The following is a 25,731-nucleotide window of genomic DNA, read 5'->3' as shown; positions in this document are numbered from 1 at the left end:
TTGGCTTATATGTCGCTTAGCTTTTTTTTTAAATTGCTGTATTTTGAATGTTTTTGAAGATATCGATCTACTTTTAAACTCATTTGATAGATAATTGTTTTATCTTTTTGTTGTATATTATTGATTAATTCAACAAAATGAGTTTTTAACCATAAAGTTTCGAGATCAATATTTTGATTTCAAAACAATCAAACATGTCCATTTTCAATTTATCAAAAATTTTTATATGTTAATCTGTAATATATTATAAACATGTACAAATTGTTTTCAGGGATGCATTTGATTCCACTTTATTACTACATGCTCAAAACTAAGCATATATAGTGCTCGATTTTGTATTTAAATTAAATCGAATGCATCTCTGCAAACTTATTCCATATGTTTATGATATATTTCAAACCAACATATATAAAATTGAGTTAAATTAAATATAAATATGTTTGATTTTTTTTGGTCAAAGTATTCATCTCTTGATTTATGGGTAAAAACTCATTTTCTTGGCTTATACAATAAAATACAACAAAAAAACAATCATCTCAAATGGTGTTTTAAGTAGATTGATGTCTTCAAAATACCCGATATGAAAATAGGGTAAGTGGTGTTGAGGCTGAAACTTTAAAAGTTTCTAAGTCCTGAACTGGAAGACAAAAAATACTTAAATTTTGTATTTATTAGTTTTTAACTACTATTAAAATATGTGCCAAAAAAAAAAATCAATCAAAGTTGGTACTACTTTTATTGATTTATTTGTCTTGGAATGACCCAACATACAGTCGAAATAGACTGAAATTACGCTAATTAACTTTAATAATATTAGATTAGGGCATCAACAAAATATCATCTGTTATAATTATAGTTAAATCCTTATTATTTCATTACATTTTCTATAAAAACTTCAATAAAGTATTTTACTTTTTACAAACTTTTGCTACTAAAAGTGTACTCATTATTTTTGATGAGATTGAGTATGATATATAGAATATCATCATGATATTACACTTTTAGCACCTCGTATAAATTAAATTGAAAAAAAGTGAGTTAGACAATGCAAGAGAACGACTTAAAAGTAAAAAAAAAATCAAATTAACCAAACCTTGATTCAAAAAATGGCAAAATTTGCAAATAATTCCAAGAAAATACATTTTTTGCTAAAACAAAAAGTTGTATTTATTATAAAGGATCTTTCAGAGCATAATTCACTTCATTCATATTAGTTCATTAACAATAAAAAAAAAAGCAGGTAAACTAATTTGATATTGACATAATCAAATTACTTCTTTTCTAAATTTTACTTTTTTATTTATAGAGGTATAAGAAAATATTAGAAAATAAGAATAATGTACCTTATATATTGCTTTATATAAGCATTAGATAAATTATGCAAAAATAAGAAATTGAGGTGAGAGTATCATCTTTTGAAAATATGAATATCTTTTCCCCAAAAATGGTTAAATATATATATATAAAATAACATTGATATATGGGAGTATACTTTTTTAATGCTGCATCCGCGCACCTACCTTCATTGTAGCAGGCAATCTTGATACTTAAATAATAAAATATATAAAAAGTATTGCTCAAAAATAATCGCATTGGATTGTATTGTCTTTTTTGGCATTTAATCGTTTGTTTAATCTTTACTTGTTAATCCAAAAACTACCCAAAACCATCAAAAAAGGGATTTTGAAAAAACTCTGAGGCCGATGAAGCAGGGTATAGCAGATGTTTATATCTCTAAAAATCCTATCATATCTTAAAGCATGCGAACAAAATTACAAAAAGATATCATAATTTAGAAAAGTCTATTTTTAAATAGGTCTAATGTTGGGGTATTGTCTTTAAAGAGTTTACTCCCCCAATGAACAATTTTAAATTTTAAACTAATCAGAGAAGAGAAGAAAAACGATGTTCATGGCCCCTATTTCCCTTGAGTCCTTCTGTTTTTATATGGATAGAGGTTTTAGCTATAATTACTAGTTACTAATAATTTATTATATACTTTAAAAAATTACTGCTTGAATATGAGAGTAGATGGGACCTCCAGGAAAAATACGATATTCCTAAAAAATTAATGACATTCATATGAAAAAATGAGGCAATTATTTATTTATTTATCATTTCGACAGCATTTCCTACTCCTTAGTATGCAACTAAATGCCTTTTGTAGATAAATTATTCATTTGTATACAGGGTGTTTAAAAATTCTTTTTTTTAAGAACTATTCAACTGTTCTTGTGAAGAATGGAAAGATCTACAATGACAATTTTGCTTGAATCTAAATAGAAGGGGGTTGTTTGAAGCAAATTTTTATTTTTATTTAGACATATAATTTTTTAGCTTCCAAATAGCATATGAAAAAAAAAAAAAAATTAGTATTACCCTTATAAACAAGGTGAAAAAGCTCATTTAATACAACGTTTCCTTTTATTTTTAGTTGTGATACAGTACCGAGGGAGGGGTCTATTAGAATCTCAACACTTTCTATTTTAAACTTCAAAAATATATGATTTATTAATTAACTTTCAGTAAAATAAATAGATATGTATCTGAGCTCTTTAAAAAAATCTCTTTAAAATAGCCGCCTTTAGTGACAATTACAGCTTCCAGGCGCCAGTGGAAGGCCTGGAACACGCTGTAGATGTATTCTTCTGTCTTTTCGTCCCAGTGCTGGATGATAGTATCTTTGAGGCCTTTGATGTTTGAATGAGAAATACTAGAGGCCTTCCCCTCGACATGCACCCAAAAGGTATAGTCAAGGGGGTTGGGATCAGGGGTATTAGGGGGGGGGGCAAAAGTGTGAAAAAAGAGTTCAAAAGAGTGTTACAACGGAGGAGAAGGGTTTATTTAGAAGTATAGTAAGAAATTATGGCTTGTTCCCCGTGAAATCTGATGAGTAAATTAAAAATATTCAACCCAAAAATCATTAAAAACTACCCTACAGAATTAATTATCTTTTGTAATTTGATATTTTCTTATTTTCCTACAAGCTGTAGATGAAGTAGTAAGTTCCTCTGTATCATTATCCCAGACTTATATAATAAATTAAACAGAAAGAACTTATTAATTCTTGTGCAGCCCAGTACTGAGTTATTCGGGGACCAGTAACGGTCTGTTTCATTATAACAGTATTTAAGACTCTCGTCACTTTCATATTCTACATTTCAATACAAGAATTAAGCTTGTTGGATCAGTCTAAAAAAACTAAAACGACTGCAGTTCTATCAGTTCGGTCCTAATACAATTTGTCAGTCATAGGACCGGCATTTATCAGTCTTTTATGGTAGCAATAATAGCTGAAATGATGTAGTTACTAACTACATCCTTTCAGCTGTTTAATATAACATCTTTCAAGAGACAATATACCCAAAGTGGATAGACCTAATTATTATACGTTCTAGCTCTCATTTATAATTTTGTTTGTTTGTATATTATTCAATCCTAGACATGAGTGATGAATAATTTTTAAAGGTAGGACTGTAGGACCAACGTATCGATCGTTAGGACTTTTGAATAGTAAAAAAAAGATCGTACCAATAAAATAAAAGACTAAAAAGGGGCAAGGCAGACTGAGTAGGAAATCAGTCCCAAAACCGACCCAATAAAACTTATATATATTTTCTCTAATAAAAAGGATATTTTTGATACTTTTAACATCATTCTGTATTTATATGTTTTAATCTGTTTTTTTTTGTTTTTTTAAATTTTATCTAGATATAATTAAAACTTGGAATCTTATTGTGTAATTCCCATTATAATTACATAAATACTTGTAGCTTGTACATCGAAATTTGTCTCAAAATTGGCCTCTAAAATAGATGCAATTGCCAAACTTCTGTACCAATATAGAAAAATGAAAATATATCTTAAAATATTTTACGTTTAAAAATCCACCCGATGCAGTTTTTAGATTTTGTAGCTAGCTATTATAGAAGCTGAGATATAGATAATACTGTATTGCGAGTAACAAAAGGAACGCAGTTTCATAAAAATATCTTGCTCACCGTGTTTATGAGGCCAATGCCATTTTTTTTGGCCTTAATATATCTAAATGAACTATTTGAAATTAAAAGAAAACCAAGACTGAATTGAAATATGTAAAATAACCTTCATTAATCACCTCCTAAGAAAAATCAGAATCAGTGGATCGTGCTTTAAAAAAAAAGACCGTAACCAAAAAATATGGATATTTGAATGGAATAATTTAGGTTTGTCTCAAAAAGCACTTACTTCAAACCATTGGACTACTCTGCGTTGTGCAAGGTAAAATCATGGACTTGACTTTAAATAAATCTGGATAAAATTTGGGTGAATAATTTAAAATACTTGATTGTGGTGGTAAAAGTAGGGATTATTCCGGCTTCCCGAGTCGATGAGACAGCATGACAAGGCTCTGTATGTCAATAATTGGACTATGTGGATGTATGTAAAGGATTTGGGAATGACCTCTTATGCATAATGCCATCGGCAACTGGTTTCTAGAGACATCAAGGGCAACTGGATCTAGAAAGGCCAGAAATTGTTGACTTGGTTCGAGCATAAACGACAGTTTGGGTACCTTCCTCCCCAAATTGTCCCTTCGACTATTCCATTTGGTTGTAGTCGAAAAGAAAGCCTGTATTACCCCTAACCGATATTTGGATGAGCTCAAAGCCTCTGTTGAGGAGCAGTGGTCGGCCTTGTCCAAGGCCTTTACAAAGAATTTGTACGGCTTCTTTCGTCCCGGGTGGGACCCTTGTTAGCAGCCAAAGGAAATCATTTTGCAAAATAAAAACATATATCAGTCAAAAAGCCTCAATGTTGTATTTTTTCTTATTATTCCTAAATTTTATCCGATTTGTTCGTTATCAAAAAGTGAACGATTTTAACTCGCACATTGTAGTAGACCAAACTCACAAAATTGAAGGTGGTATCTATATGCTTATATTTTGTTGATATATCCATGCTCAGTTTGAGCATCATTTTGACTCTGTAAACATGTTGTTAGACCCACAAGTAATTATGTAAATGTATGCTTTCATTTTATACGGATAAAAAATATAAATAATTACGTTAACAAAATAAATTGTTGGAAAGAAAAAACAAATATGAATAAATACAGATTTTTTCAAGTGTTAATATAAAGAAAATTTAATATTGTACTATTTTAAAGAGTTGGAGCTCAGTGATTCCCAACCGGGGCTTCTTGGAGCCCTTGTGCTCCTCAATGCATCGTCAAGGGCTCTAATGATTTGGATCAACTTTGGTTAGCATTATATCAAAAATATATGTTCGACAATGCTATTTGTGGATCGAAATTCTTACTATAAAATAAGTGGTTCATTAAAAAAAATGTTTATACTTTTTGGGATTTTTTCCTCGTTTAGGAAAAGGACATTTCCATCTACCATTTTAATTTCGGTTCACGGTCTGAATATGAAAAATAACTGACATTCAAGAAACTACGTGGCCACTTATGGGACCACAATCGCTATAAAAGTGTTACACAGAAATTCCACTCTATTAAGCAAATAAAAAAATAAATAAAAATAATAATTTGAGAAAGACAATTTTGAACGAAAAAAAGGTGTTTTCTTTGAAAAATATTTTTTGTGGTCTAAAAAAAAGATCACAACATTATATATATATATATTTTTTTTTTTTTTTTTTGGGGGGGGTTACTGTGTTAAAAAAACACTTAATTTTAGAGGGAAAGGTGTTAAGAAAAGAACCCCACACTGGAGAAGGGCATGTCAAGGACCTCACGTGACATCCCTGGTCTCATTTTCAAAAGAGAAAAAATGGGGAAAAGGGAATAAAGAAAAAAAGAATTTTGTGTTATTGATTTGATCTACAATAAAACTGATTTTCATTGAACTGAGTTGTTGCTTTTGTAATTTGAACACATAGAATACTCACACACAAATACCGAGTGATAAAAAACATGTTTTTTTTTTAATTACCCGGTATATTGTGGGGCTTAAAATAAGCTGTGATGTCCCTAATGTCAGAGCTCTGGTACGTCTATGAGAATGAGGATGTGTGGAAATTATTTGAAATAAGAACCACATGGCTCATAGATGACTTTTTAAGACCGGACCAAAAAAAAAATCGGCTCCGGACCGAGTCTCAACACTAAAAAATTATTTGATTTAATATATTATATATGCCGAAGGATATTACAAAACACTGACAGGCTCCAGTGGGAGGCAAAGGTTGAGAATCACTGAGTTAGGGAAGGAAAAACAAGAGAAAGAAAGAGTGAAAGAGGTTCTTTGGGATAGGGAATAATGATTGATCACCTTTTTAAAAACGTTCAACACAGAGGAAAAGAGTTTTGCAGCCCAAAGTAAATTTCGCCTCGATCTGAGAGTACGTCGAATCGGTATAGGGCGATATCCATGACCTCCGGGGGTGAGAAGTAAAAATGTCCGGACATCTTTTTATATATGTATATAGAGAAATTATGCACGATGCGTGTAATAGACAAATGAAAAAATAAATAAAAGAAAAAACAAACAAAAAAACTCTTCTTGATTATAATCCATACTTATGTTTGTAAGATATTGTTGGCTAAAATAAGAAATTTGAATTGGCATATCCATGTAAATTGAAGAAAGTAAGGTCTTAAATAGTAAACCCATAGTAAGCGTTTTCTCTGACATCACAAATGAACAAGCCACGCCATAAAACTGTATAAATTTTGGTGGATACCACATAATATTATATTTTGTTTCCTTACTGTGAGTGTTGAATAATTCATAAGTAAGAAATGCATCAATGACGTCACAAGGGGCTGAGTTTTCCTTCCTTTAAAAGACTACAAAGTTTGACTTGATTAACACATGGGCTCTAAAGTCCCGTGCCTCACACATAAATTGCACTATTTTTTTTCAAATTCACATTATTTTGAGTCATACCCAACCTTCAAAAGGCTGTTTATATTCTCACTTCAATCTGTTCTTTAGTTTTTGAGTTATTGGGCTAAGTGTGACGCTACATTTGTTACTTTTAAAATAACGGATCAAAAACAATTTCCTGTTTCTATTTTACACTGCTTCTTGATGGGGGAAAAATATCATTTAAGCTAAGCAATCTCTTGAAAAGTCTTATGGTAATTCCCCTCCATTAAGCGAATTAAAAAAAAAAAAAATCGAGGAAGAAAAAAAAGTTTTATTTGTTATGTCCGGAGCTTTTCAGCCTATTCGTTAGACCGGTCTGAACCTAACTATCCCACAGTTCTCGATCCTAAATAAAGAAAACACTCAAACTGTGTATTATGGACTTAATTAAAACATTTATGCCCTATTTTTGTACTTCTTAACTGTGTGCAATTAAATAAAGACTATTAAAATTTTCAGCCACTTGGATTGCATTTGACTGCAAAGAAAAAACTGTCAAATATGGCGTATTTTCTCTTTGAACTTGTCTATCTTTGATGACTGCTCAAACAATAAGGAGTCAAACAATCATGAAACTGTCCTATATTTCTAACCCTGTTTAGTGTAAACCGATCCCACTTATACAACACGAGGTGCACATTACGAAAGCAATCTATTCGAAAAATTATTGATTTTTTTTTGCTGCACCTGTCATATTGGGAGAAGTTAATCTCTTAAAATCAATGTGCATAGGTTTGAATCCCAGACACCTTTTTAGAAAAGAGAATATGGAAATAAAAATAGTATTTCATTGGTCAAGTGGATTATTTCTAGTGCTAAAATGTTTACTTGTACCGAATAGGTGGATCTCCATCGGGCGAATATCACTTTTTTGTTTAGTTATTGGTTGAATTCAAATTACATCTTTTTAAATTTTAAGCAATTTTTAGTAACTATTTAATTGTTGTTTTCATAGTCGATATGAATTGGCTGAATAATACCAACTAATTTTGTGGGTTTTTTTAAAGAGAAAAGGATCCGAGATACAATTTAAGAAAGCAGAATCATATATGTATATATTTTATTTGGGGAAGGGGGGGGGGGTGCAGGAGGTTTATATTAAAAATTAAAGTCATTGGAATTTTTTTTCAAAAATCTACAGCTATTCACAGAAAATTAAATTTTTTAGAAAAAAATTTGGAAATAAATATTTTTATTTATCAATTTGAAGAATTGAATTTCTTGAAAAAATTTCATATATAAAATTTTTTGAAATAAAAATTCAAAAATCCACAGCTATTCACAAAAAATTCCAAATTTTAAATTGTTTTTAAAAAAATTAAAAAATCCACAGCTAGTCACAGACAATTCAACTTTTGATATTTATTTTTTTGCTCTGCTGTATAATTTGCCGTAATCAAAAAAAAATAATAACCTTATTTTTGCGCAATATTTTTTCATCCTGATCCAAAAAAAACTATACTAAGAACAAAAAATAAATCCTTAATTTGGGTAGAGGCTACAACCCCTCCAGGCACCCCCTAAAGACGACCCTGATAAGTGCAATGTGCTTAAATAAAATAACTACGGTTGTGTGTTAGTATGTACAGTACATTTTCTCCAGTTTGGTGACTGTCTGATTCTTTGTGATGTCAGTGAAAACGCTACTATATCTATTAAATATGTTACAACAATTAAAACAAACATTAATATTTGTATAAACATAAAGTACACGAACACCTGATTAATATTTATATGTACAAAAACGTGATGTGTTAGTAAAACATTGAAATACCGTAATGTCTGGACTATAAACTCCCATCTTTTTTATTAAATACTCCAAAATAGCCCAAGGGTTTTTAACTATGTAAAGTTGTGTGATTGTGTAAAATAATTTATGTGGGGGAAAAACTGAGGACAGTTTGTTTTTGCCTCAATCATCATTTTGGGGCATGACCTTTTTATGTATTAATTTATATTATCGGTTCGAACTTTATTGTTGTATCACTAATTATTTAGCTAGGAGAAGAAAAAAAAAAGGAATATAATATCAATATGATTGACTTATCATTTTGACAATCATTGATTTATGAATTCCATAGTCAGCCCCGTTCTTCTTTGATTTTGAATGGTATACATTCAGTCGATCGCTCATTTTTTGGGATTTCAAATACAATACATAAATAGAAAAGTTGCATAAAATTCCACGTGATGTATTACAATTACGACATATATAATACCTTTGTAATGGTACAAAGGTCATATGAGTTGACCAATAAGAATTTCTAATCAGAAATGATGTTTTTCACTACGACAGTCTGCGTGAGTTGAGCGAGTGCTCCTCCAAATAGTTTTATAACTCAATTGACTCTTATTATTTCATCATTATTTTTCTTTTTTCTTCTTCTCCTATCGATTTATATTCTTAATCGGATCGCGTTACAACAATAAAGTTCGAACCGATATTATTAAAACATAAAAAGGCGGCGAAAATGTTTTGCAGCAAAATTGCAATTGATAAAAATGTAGGCGGCATAATTACCGGCGGCGAAAATGTTTACGGCAAATTATCGGTCACACTATTAAACTATTACAAAAATAAATAGATAGCCCCAAGGTTAATAGAAATACGTGGTTAGGCAATCATGTAATGTAGCTTGGCAGAATTTTCAATTTGATATACCAACTGACCTCTGCGCAAGACAGACATATGTTGACGCCATAGCGTATAACAGTCGTACTCTAAAAGTAACAGTAATACTCTTTGACGTCATTTTAAAAAGGTGTGGTGGAAGTCAATCATAAGTCAAAAACGCGTTATGGTCTAAAATTATATTTCTATTAACCTTGGATAGCCTTAAGTTGGTCAAAAAAAGGAAGAAAAAAACGAGTGAGGGTTGCATCTATAGAATCTTCCTTGGTTGGAGTGAATTACATTCAGATGAGCTTAACATTCCAGGAGTTACGAGTTATATGTATATAATCTTATAAGCAATCAAAGAGTATCTTTTTTTTTTTTTTTCTTACAAATTCAAGTACATATGTGGTGCGTCAACATAAAACATGTTTTTTTTTTTTTTAAAGGAAGAAAATAGAGAAAATACCTGTTAATTTCTTTTCTATAATTGAATCAATAATAGGCTTATTATTCAAATTTCATGGATGATTTAAGGTACCCAACATTTTTAACTAAAAGTTTAAGACTTTTATTTGATTATTAAACTTATTCAGAGTGAGTACTCAAAAAAAAAAAAAAAATCCCTTTCGAGGCTATCTAGCCTCAGTTTTAAGATTTGGACAATTTTGTACTTGGCATCATTCAAAGAGCTGACAAAAAGCTACAATTTGATGTTTATTTTGTTTTTGGGCGATCAAAAATGTTAGAGCAACAAGGAAAATAGCAGAGGGTGTGCTTCGCAAACAAACCGGCAGGTGGACGCTGTTTTGAACAGGAGAAATGATCGCTTATGGCTGAATCAAGAGGTCAGGGCAAGGGAGTATCAGGATCAAAAATCCAGCTCAGGTCATGGTCCTCGGCGTCATCGCGTCACAGCAAGATACCTCCCTACTTCTTCAAGGCCAACAAGTAAGTCAACATAAACAGCTACTAAGTTTCCATAGGGAGAACTATGTGTTAACCAAAGACGGTGCCCCGGCACACACTTCCAAGAAAATGCAGCTTTTCTGCAAGGAAAACATGGCTGCCTTCTAGACGGCAGATTCTGGCCTTCGTCTTCACCCAACGTGAACACCCTGGACTTCGCTGTTTGGGGTGTCTTGAAGGGCAAGACGAATAAGACTTCTAGCGCGAATGCCTGCCCTAGACGGCCGTGCTCACGCTGGAGTGGAACAACTTGTCAGCAGGCTTCATCAAAGCCCTCTGTGCTTATATTCGTCCCCGTATTGAAGCCATCATTCAGAATGGAGGGGGACATATTGAATAAAAAGTGTATGACATTTTTTAATGACCAACCTTTGATTTAAAAGTTTCTCATGAAAATGGCGAAAATTAAATATATAGAAGTGAAAACGGTTTTTTAAATTTTCTAATTTTTGAGTCCTCACCCTGTATCGGGGCCGATATGGAATCTTTCATGTAAAATTTAGGTTATTATATGTGCAATTTGCTTAAGAATAATTTATTAATATAAATTATAATCCAAAATTAATTTTGTGAAAAATAATTATAGCCTCCTTTTATGTTGACGGGCCTCATAAGTACTTTTTCAAATATAAATATACAAAAATTTCTTACTTTATTTGTATGTTTTGTCAATATATTATATTATATAATTCCAAAATGCAAAAATGAATATTATAAGCCAATTCTCAAAACAAACGTCTTAAAAGCAATATAAGAAACAAGGATCCTTTACCTGATGACCATCCTTTTCAAAGTTATAGGTCTTCAAATACGTTCCTAAACTAATAATATCACAGTAAGGACACACCCGAGATTTTTCGGAATGCATCAATTTCAGAACTGGAAGAAAATCCTCGGACACATAATGATCCTCTTCCAAAAACAATACTAAACCTAATAATAATGATAAATATTAAAAATATATCTTAAAGGAGTGAGAGAGATTTATAGATTTATTTTAGGTGTTCTCGTGGCGTCCCCTTGATCATAGGTTTTTTTGAGGACGGAAGGGCCTGAGTTAATAATTTAAAAAAAAAAAAAAAAAAATCAATTTTTTTGGAAAAAAAAAAAAAAAAAAAATTACAAAAAATCTATAAATATTTACAAAAAACTGTATTTAAAAAAAAAAAATACAGAGCTGTTCACTAAAAATTTCAAAAATTTAATATCGTATATCTACTTCTTTCGAGAGAAGTTTCAAAAATCCGTCGTCATTACAGAAAATTAAATTTTTTGGAATTTTATAAAAAAAAAATTAAGTTTCAAATATGAATTTTTCGATTTTTTTTAAAATCCTTATCTATTCTCAAAAAATTAAATTTTTGGAAAGAAGTTCGAAAATCTACAGCTATTCATATAAAAATTTAATTTTTGAAAAAATTTAAAACTTCCCCGTGTCCAAATATTTCTAAAATCCACAGCTACTAAAAAAAGAATTTTTTTGGTCATAAAATTCAAAAAATTAAATGATTTTTTTTACTTATTAATTTATCTACATATATATAAGCAGATGAAAACATACGGTTTTACCATCGGATCAAGAAGAAATTCCAGGCTTTACCAGGGGACCAAGTGGCGAAGGCCTGCTCGCACTTTTGGCCTTGTATATAGCTTATAACTGAAGCTTGAGGTGATTTTATTAAACATAATAAATGATAATCCATCAATCTTTCAGAATTGGATTTTTTTTTTTAGTTTGATGACTGGCTGGAGAAAAAATTGCGTAAAAACAATCATTTTGTAAAACAGATAGCTTGCGCACCCTGTTCGAATTTTATATTTATGGGTTATACCCATGATAAATGCAGTAACTCATCTTTATGTAGATGAAACCCTAATTATTCACGCTAGTAGAATTGAATATGGAATTTAAAAGATTATTTTTGTTGCCTTGATTTATTAATTTTTACCCTTTACCGGGCAAACGTTGTTATTTACCGATTTTAAGACACAAAGAATTCTGTCAGCAGAAGGCGTGGAATATCCCATAGAGACTTTTCTCCTGCCTCTTTTAAATCCTTGGACACCGTTGATAGGGACTTGTTCATCTTCCTGGCCATGTCATCATTTGAGGAATTCGGGTTTTTCTGGAAAGCTGAGGCCAAAGTTTGCTCCCAGAATGCTTCTGGGACAATCCCAAACGCTGCGATCTCATTCATCTTCTCGTACTGTGTGCTCATGGGGGCGTCTAGAACAATGCTCTTCTTACCCATCGATGGCTAATTATATGTTCTACAATATTGCTCATCGGAACATTCCTAAAAATTGACTCAGTACCTTTCAAAATTTGCATTATAGAGATGAGTAAATAATAACAGCTGCCCCGATATGGCAAATATCCAAACAGAAGCCCTTACTCGATAAATTAATTAAGATCCTAATACTTTTTTTAAATTGTAATCACCGACGAGTAATTACGACAGAGAGAACCCTTTTTTTGTGAGTAATATATATATTTTACATTAATATTCCAGGTATGGAACATCGAATACTAGAACTATCTAGACATATCCCTTTTCTTTATATTACACATATAGGTAATTTTAGGCTTGTTTGTTTTTCATCCAACTAATTTTTTGAAAGAGATTTGACGTAACTCCCTCAATTAGCAAAACAAACAAGGGCCCAAAGTATACCTTTTTTTCTTTTGCAAGGCTCATACGTAATCTATTATCATGACAGCCATTTTTCATCGCTATTCATGTATAAGGACATATTACGTCATGTCAGTTCTCTGAATAAATCTCTCAAATATAAAATGCATACAATTTTTCGTCGAAATTGGAGTTCTAATCAATGTTTTGTAATGAAGGATCTGAGGTAGGGCCATGGAATCTTATATACATGTAAGTCTGTCGACGTGATTTTTTCCCCTATTTTCACCACTTGTGTCATAAATCCTTTTTCTAGTATATACTTTGTAAAAGTAAAAGTATTTCTTAGCTCATAGTTATTAAGAATTAAATTTGTAACTATGGAAAAGTTATGAAATTTTGACATTTAAAAAATATATTTGGCCCCTTTTTTAGTCTGATATATTATTATTGAAGATGGGATCCGTGTAAAAAACAATAGCAATTAAATATAAGTATGTTACAAAAGGTCGATTTACGAAGAGAAAAAACTTGTAGAAGACGTGCACAGAAGTCTAGAAGTGTTTTGGGGATCCCCATAGAAATGCTGGATTTTCATTCCTAAAATGGAAGACATCAATTTTACGTAATTTATATTGAATGTAGGTACATTTTTAGTCTTTCACTCTGTTTCATATTTTTTTTCAATTTGGTGCTTCGTTTAATCACACTATTATGAATACGGCAAACTGGATCAAATAAAAGAAACACAACCGGCCTTAATTAAGTCAAGTTGGTCCACTCCTCCGTGATCATGTCCTTTAGGGAATCGACATTCGGGTGAGAAGTCTTGTTTACCTTGGCCTCTAAAACACCCCAAACCGCGAAGTCCAGGGATTTTAGGTAGGGTGAGGACGAAGTTCAGAAGTCTGCCGTCTAGAAGGCAGCCATGTTTTCCTTGTAGAAATGCTGCACTTTCTTGGAAGTGTGTGCCGAGGTGCTGTCTTTTGTTGACACATAGATCCCCTTGGGGAACGTGCTCTTCAAGCTAGACAAGACATGGTACCTGAGGACCTTGTAGGAGACGTCTGTGTTGACTTTTTCGTTGGCATTGAAGAAATAGGGAGGCATCTTACTGCCGTCGGACACCACGACAATGAGGACCATGATCTGAACTGGATGTTTTGTCCTGAAGATTTCCTTGACCTAAGCTCTTGATTCAGGTAAGTATCGATCATTTCTCTGAACAGCGTCTACTGTGAAAATCTTCCTGTCCCATATGGACTTGTGTGTGGAGGAGATAGCGCTCCCACTTCCGTTTTGCTTGTTGCTGCAATTTTTTTGATTGCATCAAAAAACAACACATCAAATTGTTGCTTTTTATCAGTTCTTTTGAATGGTGCCAAGTACAAAATTGTCCGTCTTTTAGAACTAAGGCTAAGACATCCTCAAAACAGTTTTAATTTTTGAGTCCTCACCCTATATATTAATTATTAAGATAGGTCGGACCCACATTTATTTATAGTATTAATTTTGTTAAAATTCTATTGTTAATTAATTAACTCTCTTCAATAATTACAATAGGAGCCTTGCATCCCCAAATCATGTTTGGAATGTAAAGACAAAATGTTTTGCACTTATTTAAGTAATGTTTTTTACCACTCTAATGTACATTTTTATAATTCTTCATATGATTGTACATAAATATTTCTTTTAAAAAAAATTAACTTTTTTTTTTCGTTTTTCAAACTTTACTTTTCAATTTATAAATGAATATGAAAACTTCTTCAAAAAAGGAAAAAAAAAGTATTTGCCCTCTAATTTTTTTAGAAAGAAAAGTAGATAAATGCCCATTAAATATGATCTCTTAAGTCAATGTCTATTCAATATATGCACTTTGCTTTTGAATTACAGCCACCAAAGAGCTGTTGGAGTCACGAATATATTTTTCTGGAAATTTGTTCCATTTCTGTACAACAGCACGTTTTAAAGAGCTGATATTGTGACACCTGGATTGATTAACCTTCCTCACTATATATCCATAGGATTAAAATTTGGTGAACTAGGCGGCCAAATTTCCTTAGTCCAAAATGTTGTGTTTTTTTGGAGATGTAGAATCTTGTAACAAAACATACTTTTTATTCCCTGATGTATTTTCTACAAACTATTATTCCCTATAGATGAATTTGTTGCCCAGAACATAACCGATGAAAATTTGATACGTCTAGTTATTATTTTTTAGAACCGTAGAGATATCTTTGGCTAGGATTCTATCTTTTTGATTATTATTAATAGCCTCCTAGGGGAAAATATTTTCATCACAGAAAACAAAAGGCCATCTCGCACTACTTTTTCTATGTAGCAATTCATCTTGAGATCTTCCTGGACAATTCTCCTCATTGGGTTAAGACTAATTCTTATTGAATAAATCATTACATTAATTGACTGAACGCAGTTTTGATAGATTTAACGACTTCAGGGATCCTCACAAGGCACATGTTCTTTTTACGAGGCTTTGTTTGAGTACTTCCAGTGTCTGATAACGTTTTAGGATTTTATAAATCCCTCTGATGCTTATAAGTCTAATAAAAAAACAAAAAAAACAACAACAACAGAAGGCTTATTTCCTTTTTGAAATAAGGAAATGACAGCTTCCCTTTGATTTCCAATCATGATTGACAAAGTATTCTCAAGAGTCAACTCTTTTTTTATGCGATTTCACCGGGATAGTGTTACTTGTCATCAATCAATTTTTGGCGACAAATTAAGATATAACACCTACTTAGAAAAGTTTACAGGTGTATTGTCCAAATACTATATATACGAACTAGCGAGAGTATCTGGTATTGCTCAGAGTTATTAGACAAAAACAGAGAGACAGATAAACTTTGCTTTATTAATATAAATATAGATCATATGCTCTCCCTGTTTTGTTTCTTTTTTAATACGAGGAGCTGAGCTTTGGTTAAACACACTCTTTGGTATAATTGTATAAAATATGACATACCGTATGTATGTAAAAATAATGTGTTTTGTAAATTTATCTGTGAGTAGCTATTATATGAAGGAAATACACACAAACTCTGCACCATAACTAGTAATGATATATGCAGAAATTGCTGCGATGTTACCTCTCCATTCTACTTAAAGTTCAACAAGGATTTACTCTTATATCTCTTCAACAAATTGATAGTGTTACTCTCTGTCTTTCATGAGTGCAGGCCCTATTGATTATTTTATATTTCGATGTTTTCTCTTTAAGAATTAAATAATAATGAGATGTTTGTCAAAAATAAAAAAAAATACCGTTTAGATTCTGAACTAGAAAAAAAAAAATATTGCAAACTCATATTTTATGCAACTCTACATATTGCTAATAAATTAGTGGATTTTTCCCTTTCAAATGAATGCTCATTTGGGTAAAATACGGATATCCACAAAAAGTCCATAATGTCCAAAGCTCACCTTCGGAAAGTCGTCAGATTACTCGCCTTATGAAGAATTTTCTTTGGAAAAATTCGCATTGTGGAATGTGTACCGTGTATAAGTGCAATACTTGTGTACAAAAATTGTCAAATGTATTTCTACAATCATGAAAGATGATCATCTATTGGTCCAAGAGACCGTCCTGAAGAGTCTTATAGGATCAAAGAATTGACCTTCTACTTCAGCTCTTATTTAAATATATACTTTGTAAAATGATACTTAGAATATAAACATCGGTGTAAGTATGACTGAGTTTCTGATAAACACAGAATATTTTATATTCAAATACTCACACTATTTATCCAAAAGTTATAAGTTATTTCTAAAATGTTATTTACTTGATTTCAATAATAGGTGAAGTAAAAAACTCTGAAATTTATTTTTGACAATGAAATGAGTTTAGTTAGGATTATCGATTTAGATGGTTCCAAAAGGTTTTCTGGCTAATTTTGAAGTCCTGGGAAACGTAGCTACCCCAAATATCAAAAAAATTTAATATTTGATTTTTTTTTTCAAAAAATTTAGTATTTCCAATTGCATTTTTGAAATATATTTTCCCAAAAATTTAATTTTTGTGAGCAACTGTGGATTTTTGAAATTTTTTTCCAATTTTTTTTAAATTTTTGGAGTTTTTTTTCAAGTACCTTATTTTTAGAATAGAAATTCATAAAAAAAAATCCTATTTTAGCTTCCAATTATTTAATTCCGACGAAAATTTTTGTTTAATAAAAAGACAAAATTCCAAGGCTCTGTATCTTTTCCAAATATTTGGGACAAATAATTTGTCAATTGATTCCATTTATTTACAACTGGTGTAAGTTTAAAGAAGGGGCCTGTGTTTGCCCAAGAGAGCACTCCAAAGTGGCAGTATAAATATCTTGTGCAGTCTGTACAGCTTTTGCATGGACAAAACGTCGACTTCAACATTTTGAATGCACAAAATATGAAATAGACTAAACGTTGACAAGACACAACGTCGACCGACAGAACGTGAACCGTAGAATATAAAATAAGGGGCTCCTCCAAATGGTGTTGTGATATATCCCATTCAGACATTTCTCGCTTGAACCTTAAACCGCCCTCCCCCCACACCACAACCACTCCTATATAAACAATCAGTAAAAACCCCTCCCAACCCCCTTATACAACTCGAATGTTGGGGCTGTTTTCGAATACTGCCTTGTCCCCAAAAGGAATGAAGCCTACTGCTACTACTTAAGCAACTACTAAGAGGCCATCACAACCCTATTTAACCTCAATTGTTGGAGCTGTTTTTGGACAAGGCCTGGCCCAAATAAGAGATAAAACTCACCTCCATTATTTAAGAAACCACTAAGATCCCATCACAAACCCCTTATTTACACCCAAATGTTTGGGATGTTTTGGGTTTTTGTTCTGTAGTTCACGACAACCAGTGAACCCATGGTTAGTTTGTATGTTTTTGGGAGGGTTCCCTTACTCTTTTCGAGGTTGCAATGGTGGGTTTTAATCTGTCTGTTGTGGCTGTCATTGCACAAAATCTGTATTCTGAGGTAAATGTCGGGATGTTAGAAGGACCAAAATATAGATGGCTCAATATATTTTATCATATTCTTTTTTTCAGGTGTTGCACCATTTACTTCTCAGACATTTCCCGCCCAATACATCCCCTCCCCCTACATAAACAATAATAAAGACCCCTCAAATCCCCTCCATTTATATCCTGAAATTTAGGATCTTTTCATGTATCGCCGGATCCCCAAAAAGGGTTGAAACCAACAGCTGTCGGATAAGAAGTTACCTTCAAAGACTACTATCAACACCTCAGTTTATATCCAGGAAGTTGGGACTGCTTTAGGGTACTGTCGATTCCCAAAATGAGATGAAACCTGAAATAACCTTATCCCAATTTGGGATCCGGTGGTAGCCAAAATAGCCCTTGATTTAGTGATGTAAATAGAGGTTTGTGAAGGCTCATTACTTTTAGTTTATCTTGAAGTGGTGATGTAAATATCTCAGGTGGAAAATGACGTAGAAATGGGTTTTCATATTTTGAAATGTAATATTTTCCGTCATTGTTTTGTCCATTCGACATATTGTTCTTCAATGTTCTGTCAGTTAACGTTTTATTGTCGACGTTTTGACCTACTACCGTACAGCTAAGTTACAGCAGTAAAAACTAAAGGTGAAGTACGAACATATAATATAAAAACATAAAAATACAGGAAACATGTCATGCGGCAAAATCTCCTACATGCGAAAATGTTTTCGGTAAAAATATCATGTGTAGGAACACAATGGAATTCAATGTTGCTGGGATATTTTCATAAACATTGAAGAAATTGATATAATTAAATAGATTTCTAACCCATCATTCCTAATTATGAAAACTCGTCCAAAAAGTTATATACTTTTACGTAAATAATAATTAATTATAATCAATAAATATCTTTAATTGCTTCCTCTGTTCTAAAACACCTTTAAACCCTTGTTAAGAAAAATATTTACCTTGAAAATCTTCTAAAACTTCTAAATGATGAAAAACTTTATTTGCTTTCCACCACCAGTGATGTTTGATCTGAGTGAATTTGGCATCACGGTAATGACCATAAATATCTGGCCATTCACGATTCGTACATCCTAGTTCTCTAGCCCTAAAAAAATATAAAACAAACTGTTACCCTTAAAAATTTATTTTTATAATTTTCATAATTATTAAAATTTATATATGATTCTATGTAATGTATGGTTCAGTCCAGAAATCCTAACGCACTTTGAGACAGTTATAATTTTGTTAGACTCAACTCATTCTGTTCGTTTATGAATTAATTGCATGGAAAAATTCGTTACAAGTCGGTTGCAAAATAAAATCTGGTGTTGTCCGAGTTAAAAGACGAGTTGTTGATGACGTCATTGATGTCATTGAACCAATTAGTTCACTTAGAATACAAGAGTATTACTCATTTTAACCGAGAATCCTTTCTTAACTAACAGAGTGTCAATGAGATTTTTCCCATACAAATGTAAAACGAATCAACAGAATTGTTGAATTCTTTCATCCTTGGGCGAGATTTGCCATTTTGTTTCTTGTGCCATACGCCGGATCTTTTTTTTTAAAAACATCAATTGACATTATAATTAAGGTATATATATTTTTGTTGAGAATAAGTTGTTCTCAATGTAACTTTGAGTTAACTATTCAATATGGGACATTATGTAGATTGGTTCGTTGATTTAAAAGATATAACTTATGTTTCCTTACAAAATCCATTATGAGAATAGCGTAACAAAAACATTTTAAATTAAATATATATGAATAGAGGTCGATCGGGCTTGAAAATGATTGTTTAACTCGGGGTTCTAAGTGTGGAGCTTAGGGCCAGCTTGCAAGCCAAAATATGGGAATCTATAAAGTAAAAATATTGCAATAAATACTCATGAGAGCTATATATTTAAAACATCAGAATGTAATAACTAATTGATGAAGTCAAATATTACAAAATAGGAGTGTCCTCACGACTATATGGTCGGGGAGGGGGCCTTTTTTTAGAAACGAAATCCTAAAAAAAATCCATTAGTTGAAAATAAATGATTTTACATTAGAAATAAATATTGGCTGGAAGCACTTTTCGGCAATGGCAAAATGAGTTTCGGACTGGTGGCTTTCGGACTCCACCTCTACATTTAAACCTTCATAATTTTTGAATGACTTGAAATTTCACGCTGAAATATTGGAATCTTGCATACCTTGTACAAAATAATATTTAATCAAAATTTGGTTATGATCAGAGATGATGGCATCAAAATTTAAATATTTTTAAGGAACGACCCACCACTAAAATGGGAACAAAATTGGTCAATAGAATGAGGTCAAAAAAATAGGGATACATTTATATACAAAGTATCTAAGCACGAGGATCTAAGGAGAAAAATGTGGGCGGTGGGTACAAAAATACCCCTCATTCTACGTATATACTATATATGCATGGCCCCAATAATCGGTCTACACTTTGAAAACGATTTAGTTTTAGTCTCTTAACTCTCATAACTCAATAATGCCAATAATGGTTGTGGTTCATTATTATGAATTTTATACCTTAAAGCAGTTTCCCCTCATATATATTTAATACACTTAGTAACTGAAATAATTTTTTCTTTTGGTAAAGGCAAAAATTACAGCCTGGTAGCTATAGTTGCAAATTGGTATTGGCATAACACAATAGTTTTAATTATGATCTTTATTTAAAAGGATATAAACGGAATTTTTGCTTTTTACTACAAATTCTTATCGTCATTCAGGCAAATTATGCAGCAGAGCAAAAAAATTTAATATTTGAAATTAAAAAACATATTTATTTGATATTTAAAAAAGAACATGAATATTTTGAAATTTTATAATGAAATTTTTTTTCCAAATAGTTCAATTTGTAATATTTTTTTACAAATATTATTTTTTTTATAATGAATAGCAATTTGATTTTTTTTTCCAAATTTAAAAAAAAAAAAAAAAAAAAAATATATATACTAATACCAAGCCCCACAAAATATAATCCTGTGGACGCCTTATCCATTTTCAAATTGTGCGCATGGTACAATGATGTCATATAAAATTTAAATATTATGAATTTTCATCCTGTCGTCCAAACTCCAAATTCGAGCATCTCTTGAGATAGACGGTCTTTATCAATTATAATGAATGACCTTAGTAATTGTCAAATTAAAACCATATCTTAATTTCAAATATTTATATATTTTAGTTTTATGGTTATAATTTCGTATTATAATATGTGGATGGATATATTCTGAATTATTCTAAATGATTTATGTATACAGTATTTGTTTTAGAAAATATTGTCTACTACTTTTTAGATTTTCAAGATTATCCAGATATTTATAATCTATGTAAGGTATTTGTTTAATATAATGAAAACATCGATGGCGTTTGATTTAGAAAAAAGAAAAGCCTCCCATAATAAATGACACCGAAAAAAAATCGGTCCATAAAATTAGAAAGAAAAAAAAATCGTTCCATAAAGTGAGACCAACAAATATCTGTTCAAAATTTGAGATCAAATAGTATTGTTTCACGGTCTTGACCGAAAAATTGTTCTAGAAAAAATCACTTAAGACGAAACAGGAAAAAAAAAAAAAAGTGAATAAAATAAAAAGATACGTAGGACCAACTAATCGGTCTTTAGGACTCTTGAAAAATAATGCCTTATGAATAGAAAAAATTCTGAAGGAAGGCGGTGGAGACTGATTAGGTATGAAGTTTTAGGACCGATCTAACTCTAATCATAATTTAATCAAACAACATAACCTGTTAAAACGGATAGTCGATATATTTTATTGTTTTTATGGGACTTTATTTAAACCTTGGAACTATCAATCGGCAGAAATAGATTAAGACCGAGTTAAAAAAAAAAAAAAAAAAAAAAAAAGATTTCGGACCAAGTTTCATCATTAAAAGTTCTCTATGTAACATGTATCAAACTACCACTTACACGTAGAAAACTTTAGATAATAATTAATTATGCATGACTCACCGTTCTTTTTTGACATTCATTGGACAGTCATTCGGAGACTGGCCAGGGAATTCATTAGGATGCGTTTGTATAGAGAGTGGATAAAAGATTTGCATGAATCTTACGAAATCAATCGATCTGACTAATTTATTTATTTCATCATTCCAAACGTCATGACTCAATATAAGGAGTGCAGAATGAATGTTCTGTGCTTTAGAGAAACTTTGAATGAGCTCTTTCAGATACTCAACCCGATCATGGACTTGGACAACTATCACAACAGTTTCATTAGAACTAAAATTACTCCCAAACAAGTCCATATTATGAATCTTTTCGCCAGCGTTGAGCTCATGAATGATGCGGAGAATCTCTGTGATGTTATTCGCATCAATTTCTTTATTGTAGAGAGAGCCATTGTTGCTAGGAATACTGTTTCCATTGGTGTTGTTGGGTAAACGGAGAATGCGCTCTCCACTCAGACTTGAACTCACTTTACCCTTTAAAGCACTACTTTCATTCGATGAGGAAGGATGAGAAGAGACAGAAGAGTCGTCAGGGCTTCCATTCTCGTTAGATCCACCGAATTGATTAAGAGTAAGGAACCCCAGAAACAAAAAAATAAATCCAAATTTGATGAAACGTGATGTAGAGCGTCTCATCCTCCTGGGTAACAGGGTTCTAAGAGTGGGGACCTCCCAGGCATAGGAGGATGTTTGATGCAGTGAATTGGAAATTATGAAAGAATTGCTGGAGGTACAAATCTTTTCAATTCTTCTAAATCTGAAAAAAATAAAATATGAGTCACATAATATAAATTATACTTGATAATAACTTAAATATAACGCATTTTTTGGATTCGAGTATTAACTGAACTAAATAAAAACACTTTGTAAAGTCGATAATTTAATTAATAACTTATTAAAAATTTCACAAAATACTTTAAACTTTTCTTGAATTTCAATAATCAAATCTCAAAAATTTCGAGGGATGATTTGTCAAATCACTTGAAACGAGAGTTAAAAACTGCAGATGATTATTATTAAAAATAAGAGTTGAACAAAAAGGAGATACCATATCACATATTATGGGGAAATTCTCAAAAACTAGAACTGGACCTAAGTAAAATTGCTAACTTGTACTAACACAAACTCGATTCCATGCAGAACCGGAGGTGCATATTGCCCATTGGCAACAAGTCTCACTATAGTCTCACATCTGTACAAGTCAAGCCATTGTATATCTTTGTTGAGTCCAGTTCAAGTACTCAGGGTTAATTTCAAATCTATATTTATAATATAGTGCTATTAGTGTACAGGCCTTTCTACAGTTAAGTGAAAATAGATTTCGATTCCAAGTCCAATAGCGAGTCTTAGCCATCGAATCCAAGTCGAGTCGCGATTCTTAGATATAGAGTCCAAGTGAAGTCCAAATATTTGAATATTTTCATCAAGTCCTATTCAAGTTCTCACTGAACAAAATATACTTTAAATAGTACTTTCTATCCAGTTAAAAAAAAGGACTTTCGAGTCCAAGTCGAGTCAGGAATCTTAGTTTTTGTGTCCAAATCAAGTCTCACATCTTTGATTGTAAAACTAAGTAGGGGAAATTTCCCCAAATATGGAATCAAGTAGAGTTGAAAGTTACGAGTACAAGTTTCTATCTCCGACCAGAGCTCGAAAACTCAAACTAGACAGGGATGAACTTGTTTTAACAATAACACGACAACCCTACACAAAACTCCAACTGGATCAAACACAAAAATTTGTAACTTGTTCTAACACAAACGCGTAAATTCTTTTACGCAAAGCTCAAAAACTCCAACTTGGCCGAACTCAAAAGTGGGTAACTTGTTTTAATATGAACACATGAACTCCACATAAAAATCAAACCCTCCAACTTGACCGAGCTTGAAAATGGGTAACTTGTTCTAACACAAACACGTCAATTATTTTACGCAGAGCTAAAAAAATCCAGCTTGATAGAACTCAAAAATGAGTAACTTGTTTTTAGACGAACTCCTCACAAAACTCAAACACAAGTACTTCACAAAACTCGACAACAACTTTGAATTTAATCCAACACTATTCATATTTAGTAATGTTTTAGGTTTTTTTAAATTACATGAAACGTCATAATGGCCAAGGACTTCTAACGCCGTCCCTCCGGATAGGTGTTCTATACATTATTGAAACCGCCAACTGGATCAGCTATTATAGTCCTTATCACATTCACCATATTGACCCCACTGACACATTGATATAGAAGTGCACTCTTATGGACGGATATATATTTATGATGTATATGTATATATAATTGACACAACTGTTGCTGATTCAAGGAATGAGCAAGGAAGATGAGAGTAAGCGAAGATGCTCTGACGCTCAATCAAAGTTCAACTAATCAAAATACACATGCAGATTGAGAGTATATATATAAAAAAACACACTACAACACTTCTAGAGAGAGAGAGAGAGAGTTGAGGACTATCGGTTTAAATAATAAGTATGTGTTCATCTAGATATTCTACACACTAAATGATTATATATTTATATAATATAATATAGAGCTTGTATAGTAGCCTAGGATTGTATATATATATATGAATTTTCACAGCAAAAACTCACTCTAAGAACCCCAAAGAGGAAAAAAAAATATTTTCACGACGGAGAAGAACTATGTTGTTCTATGGAGAAGGGACGATATACATGTATACATAGAGCAACTATTTATCAAAACTAAGTAAAGAGGTACTGAGTGTGTTAGTCGTTGTGAGAAATCATTTACACATGACTCGAGAGTATTTTTGTAATTGGGACTAAAGAGGAAAATGAGACAAAATTAGGCATTGAAATACGTGTAAATGAACTTGCAGAATCAATATCTCGTATTCTTCGTGTGCTGTATCTACTGCCCCAAACACAAAATTACAAAAACCCATTGGTATTCACATAAATTAAATTAAGGGGAAAAAATTTTCAAAAATTTTTAATATAAAATTTTTGGAAAAAAATTTCAAACATACAAAGTTATTTACGGAAAATTAAATTTAAAAAAAAAAAAATTCAAAAATATACAACTTTTCACAAAAATTTTTAAAAATCCACGGCTCCTCACAAAAAATTAAATTTTTTGTAAAAAAGTTTAAATATTTCTTTTTTTTTGGAAAAAAAATCAAAATCTTAAGCTGTTCTCAAAAACTTTTTTTTTTTTTAATTTCAAAAATTAAATTTTTAATATAAATTTTTTAGAAAAAAAAAGTATTATATCAAATTTTTGGACATTTTTTTTTCCATAATACAAAATTATTCACAAAAAATTTAATTTTTTGGAGAAAAATTTCCAAAATCCACAACTGTCAGAAAAAAAATTTTCGGAATAATTTTTAAGTATTAATCTTTTCATAAAAAATCTCGAAAATGGGAAATTTTTTTTTCAAAATAATTTTTGAAAAAAAAATTTCAATAAAAAAAATTAAATGTTAAGTTTTTTTGAAGAAAAACGTCAAAAATACTAAGTTATTCAAAGAAAATTACATTTTTTTTGGAATAAAAATTTATAAGTTAAATTATGTTTCAAATATAAAATTTTTTGAAAAAAAAAAAAAAAAATGCAAATATTAAATTTCCTAAAAAAAAGCAAAAGTTCCTTAATTTGGAGTATTTCTTTTA

The 25,731-nt window shown here is 31.3% G+C and overlaps 1 protein-coding gene across 7 annotated transcripts in view; it reads right to left on the bottom strand.

Moving 5' to 3' along the window:
• Positions 1-25,731, bottom strand: part of Mgat2 (alpha-1,6-mannosyl-glycoprotein 2-beta-N-acetylglucosaminyltransferase) — a 139,103-nt gene that overhangs the window by 10,003 nt on the left and 103,369 nt on the right. For 4 of the 7 annotated variants that reach the window (XM_071891346.1, XM_040720212.2, XM_040720210.2 and 1 more), the window contains exons 2-4: positions 22,085-22,843; positions 19,047-19,192; positions 11,234-11,394 (exon numbers count right to left, since the gene is read on the bottom strand). In XM_071891346.1, coding sequence (XP_071747447.1) covers positions 11,234-11,394; positions 19,047-19,192; positions 22,085-22,843 — 1,066 coding nt within the window. Of the gene's footprint in view, positions 1-11,233; positions 11,395-19,046; positions 19,193-22,084; positions 22,844-23,206; positions 24,879-25,731 lie in introns of those variants that run through there. The other 3 variants (XM_071891347.1, XM_040720213.2, XM_040720211.2) reach the window with 3 other exon arrangements.

The sequence above is a fragment of the Lepeophtheirus salmonis genome, chromosome 10, assembly GCF_016086655.4.
Source record: "Lepeophtheirus salmonis chromosome 10, UVic_Lsal_1.4, whole genome shotgun sequence".
Lineage (NCBI taxonomy): Eukaryota > Metazoa > Arthropoda > Copepoda > Siphonostomatoida > Caligidae > Lepeophtheirus > Lepeophtheirus salmonis.
This window is presented reverse-complemented; position numbering and strand designations above follow the sequence as displayed.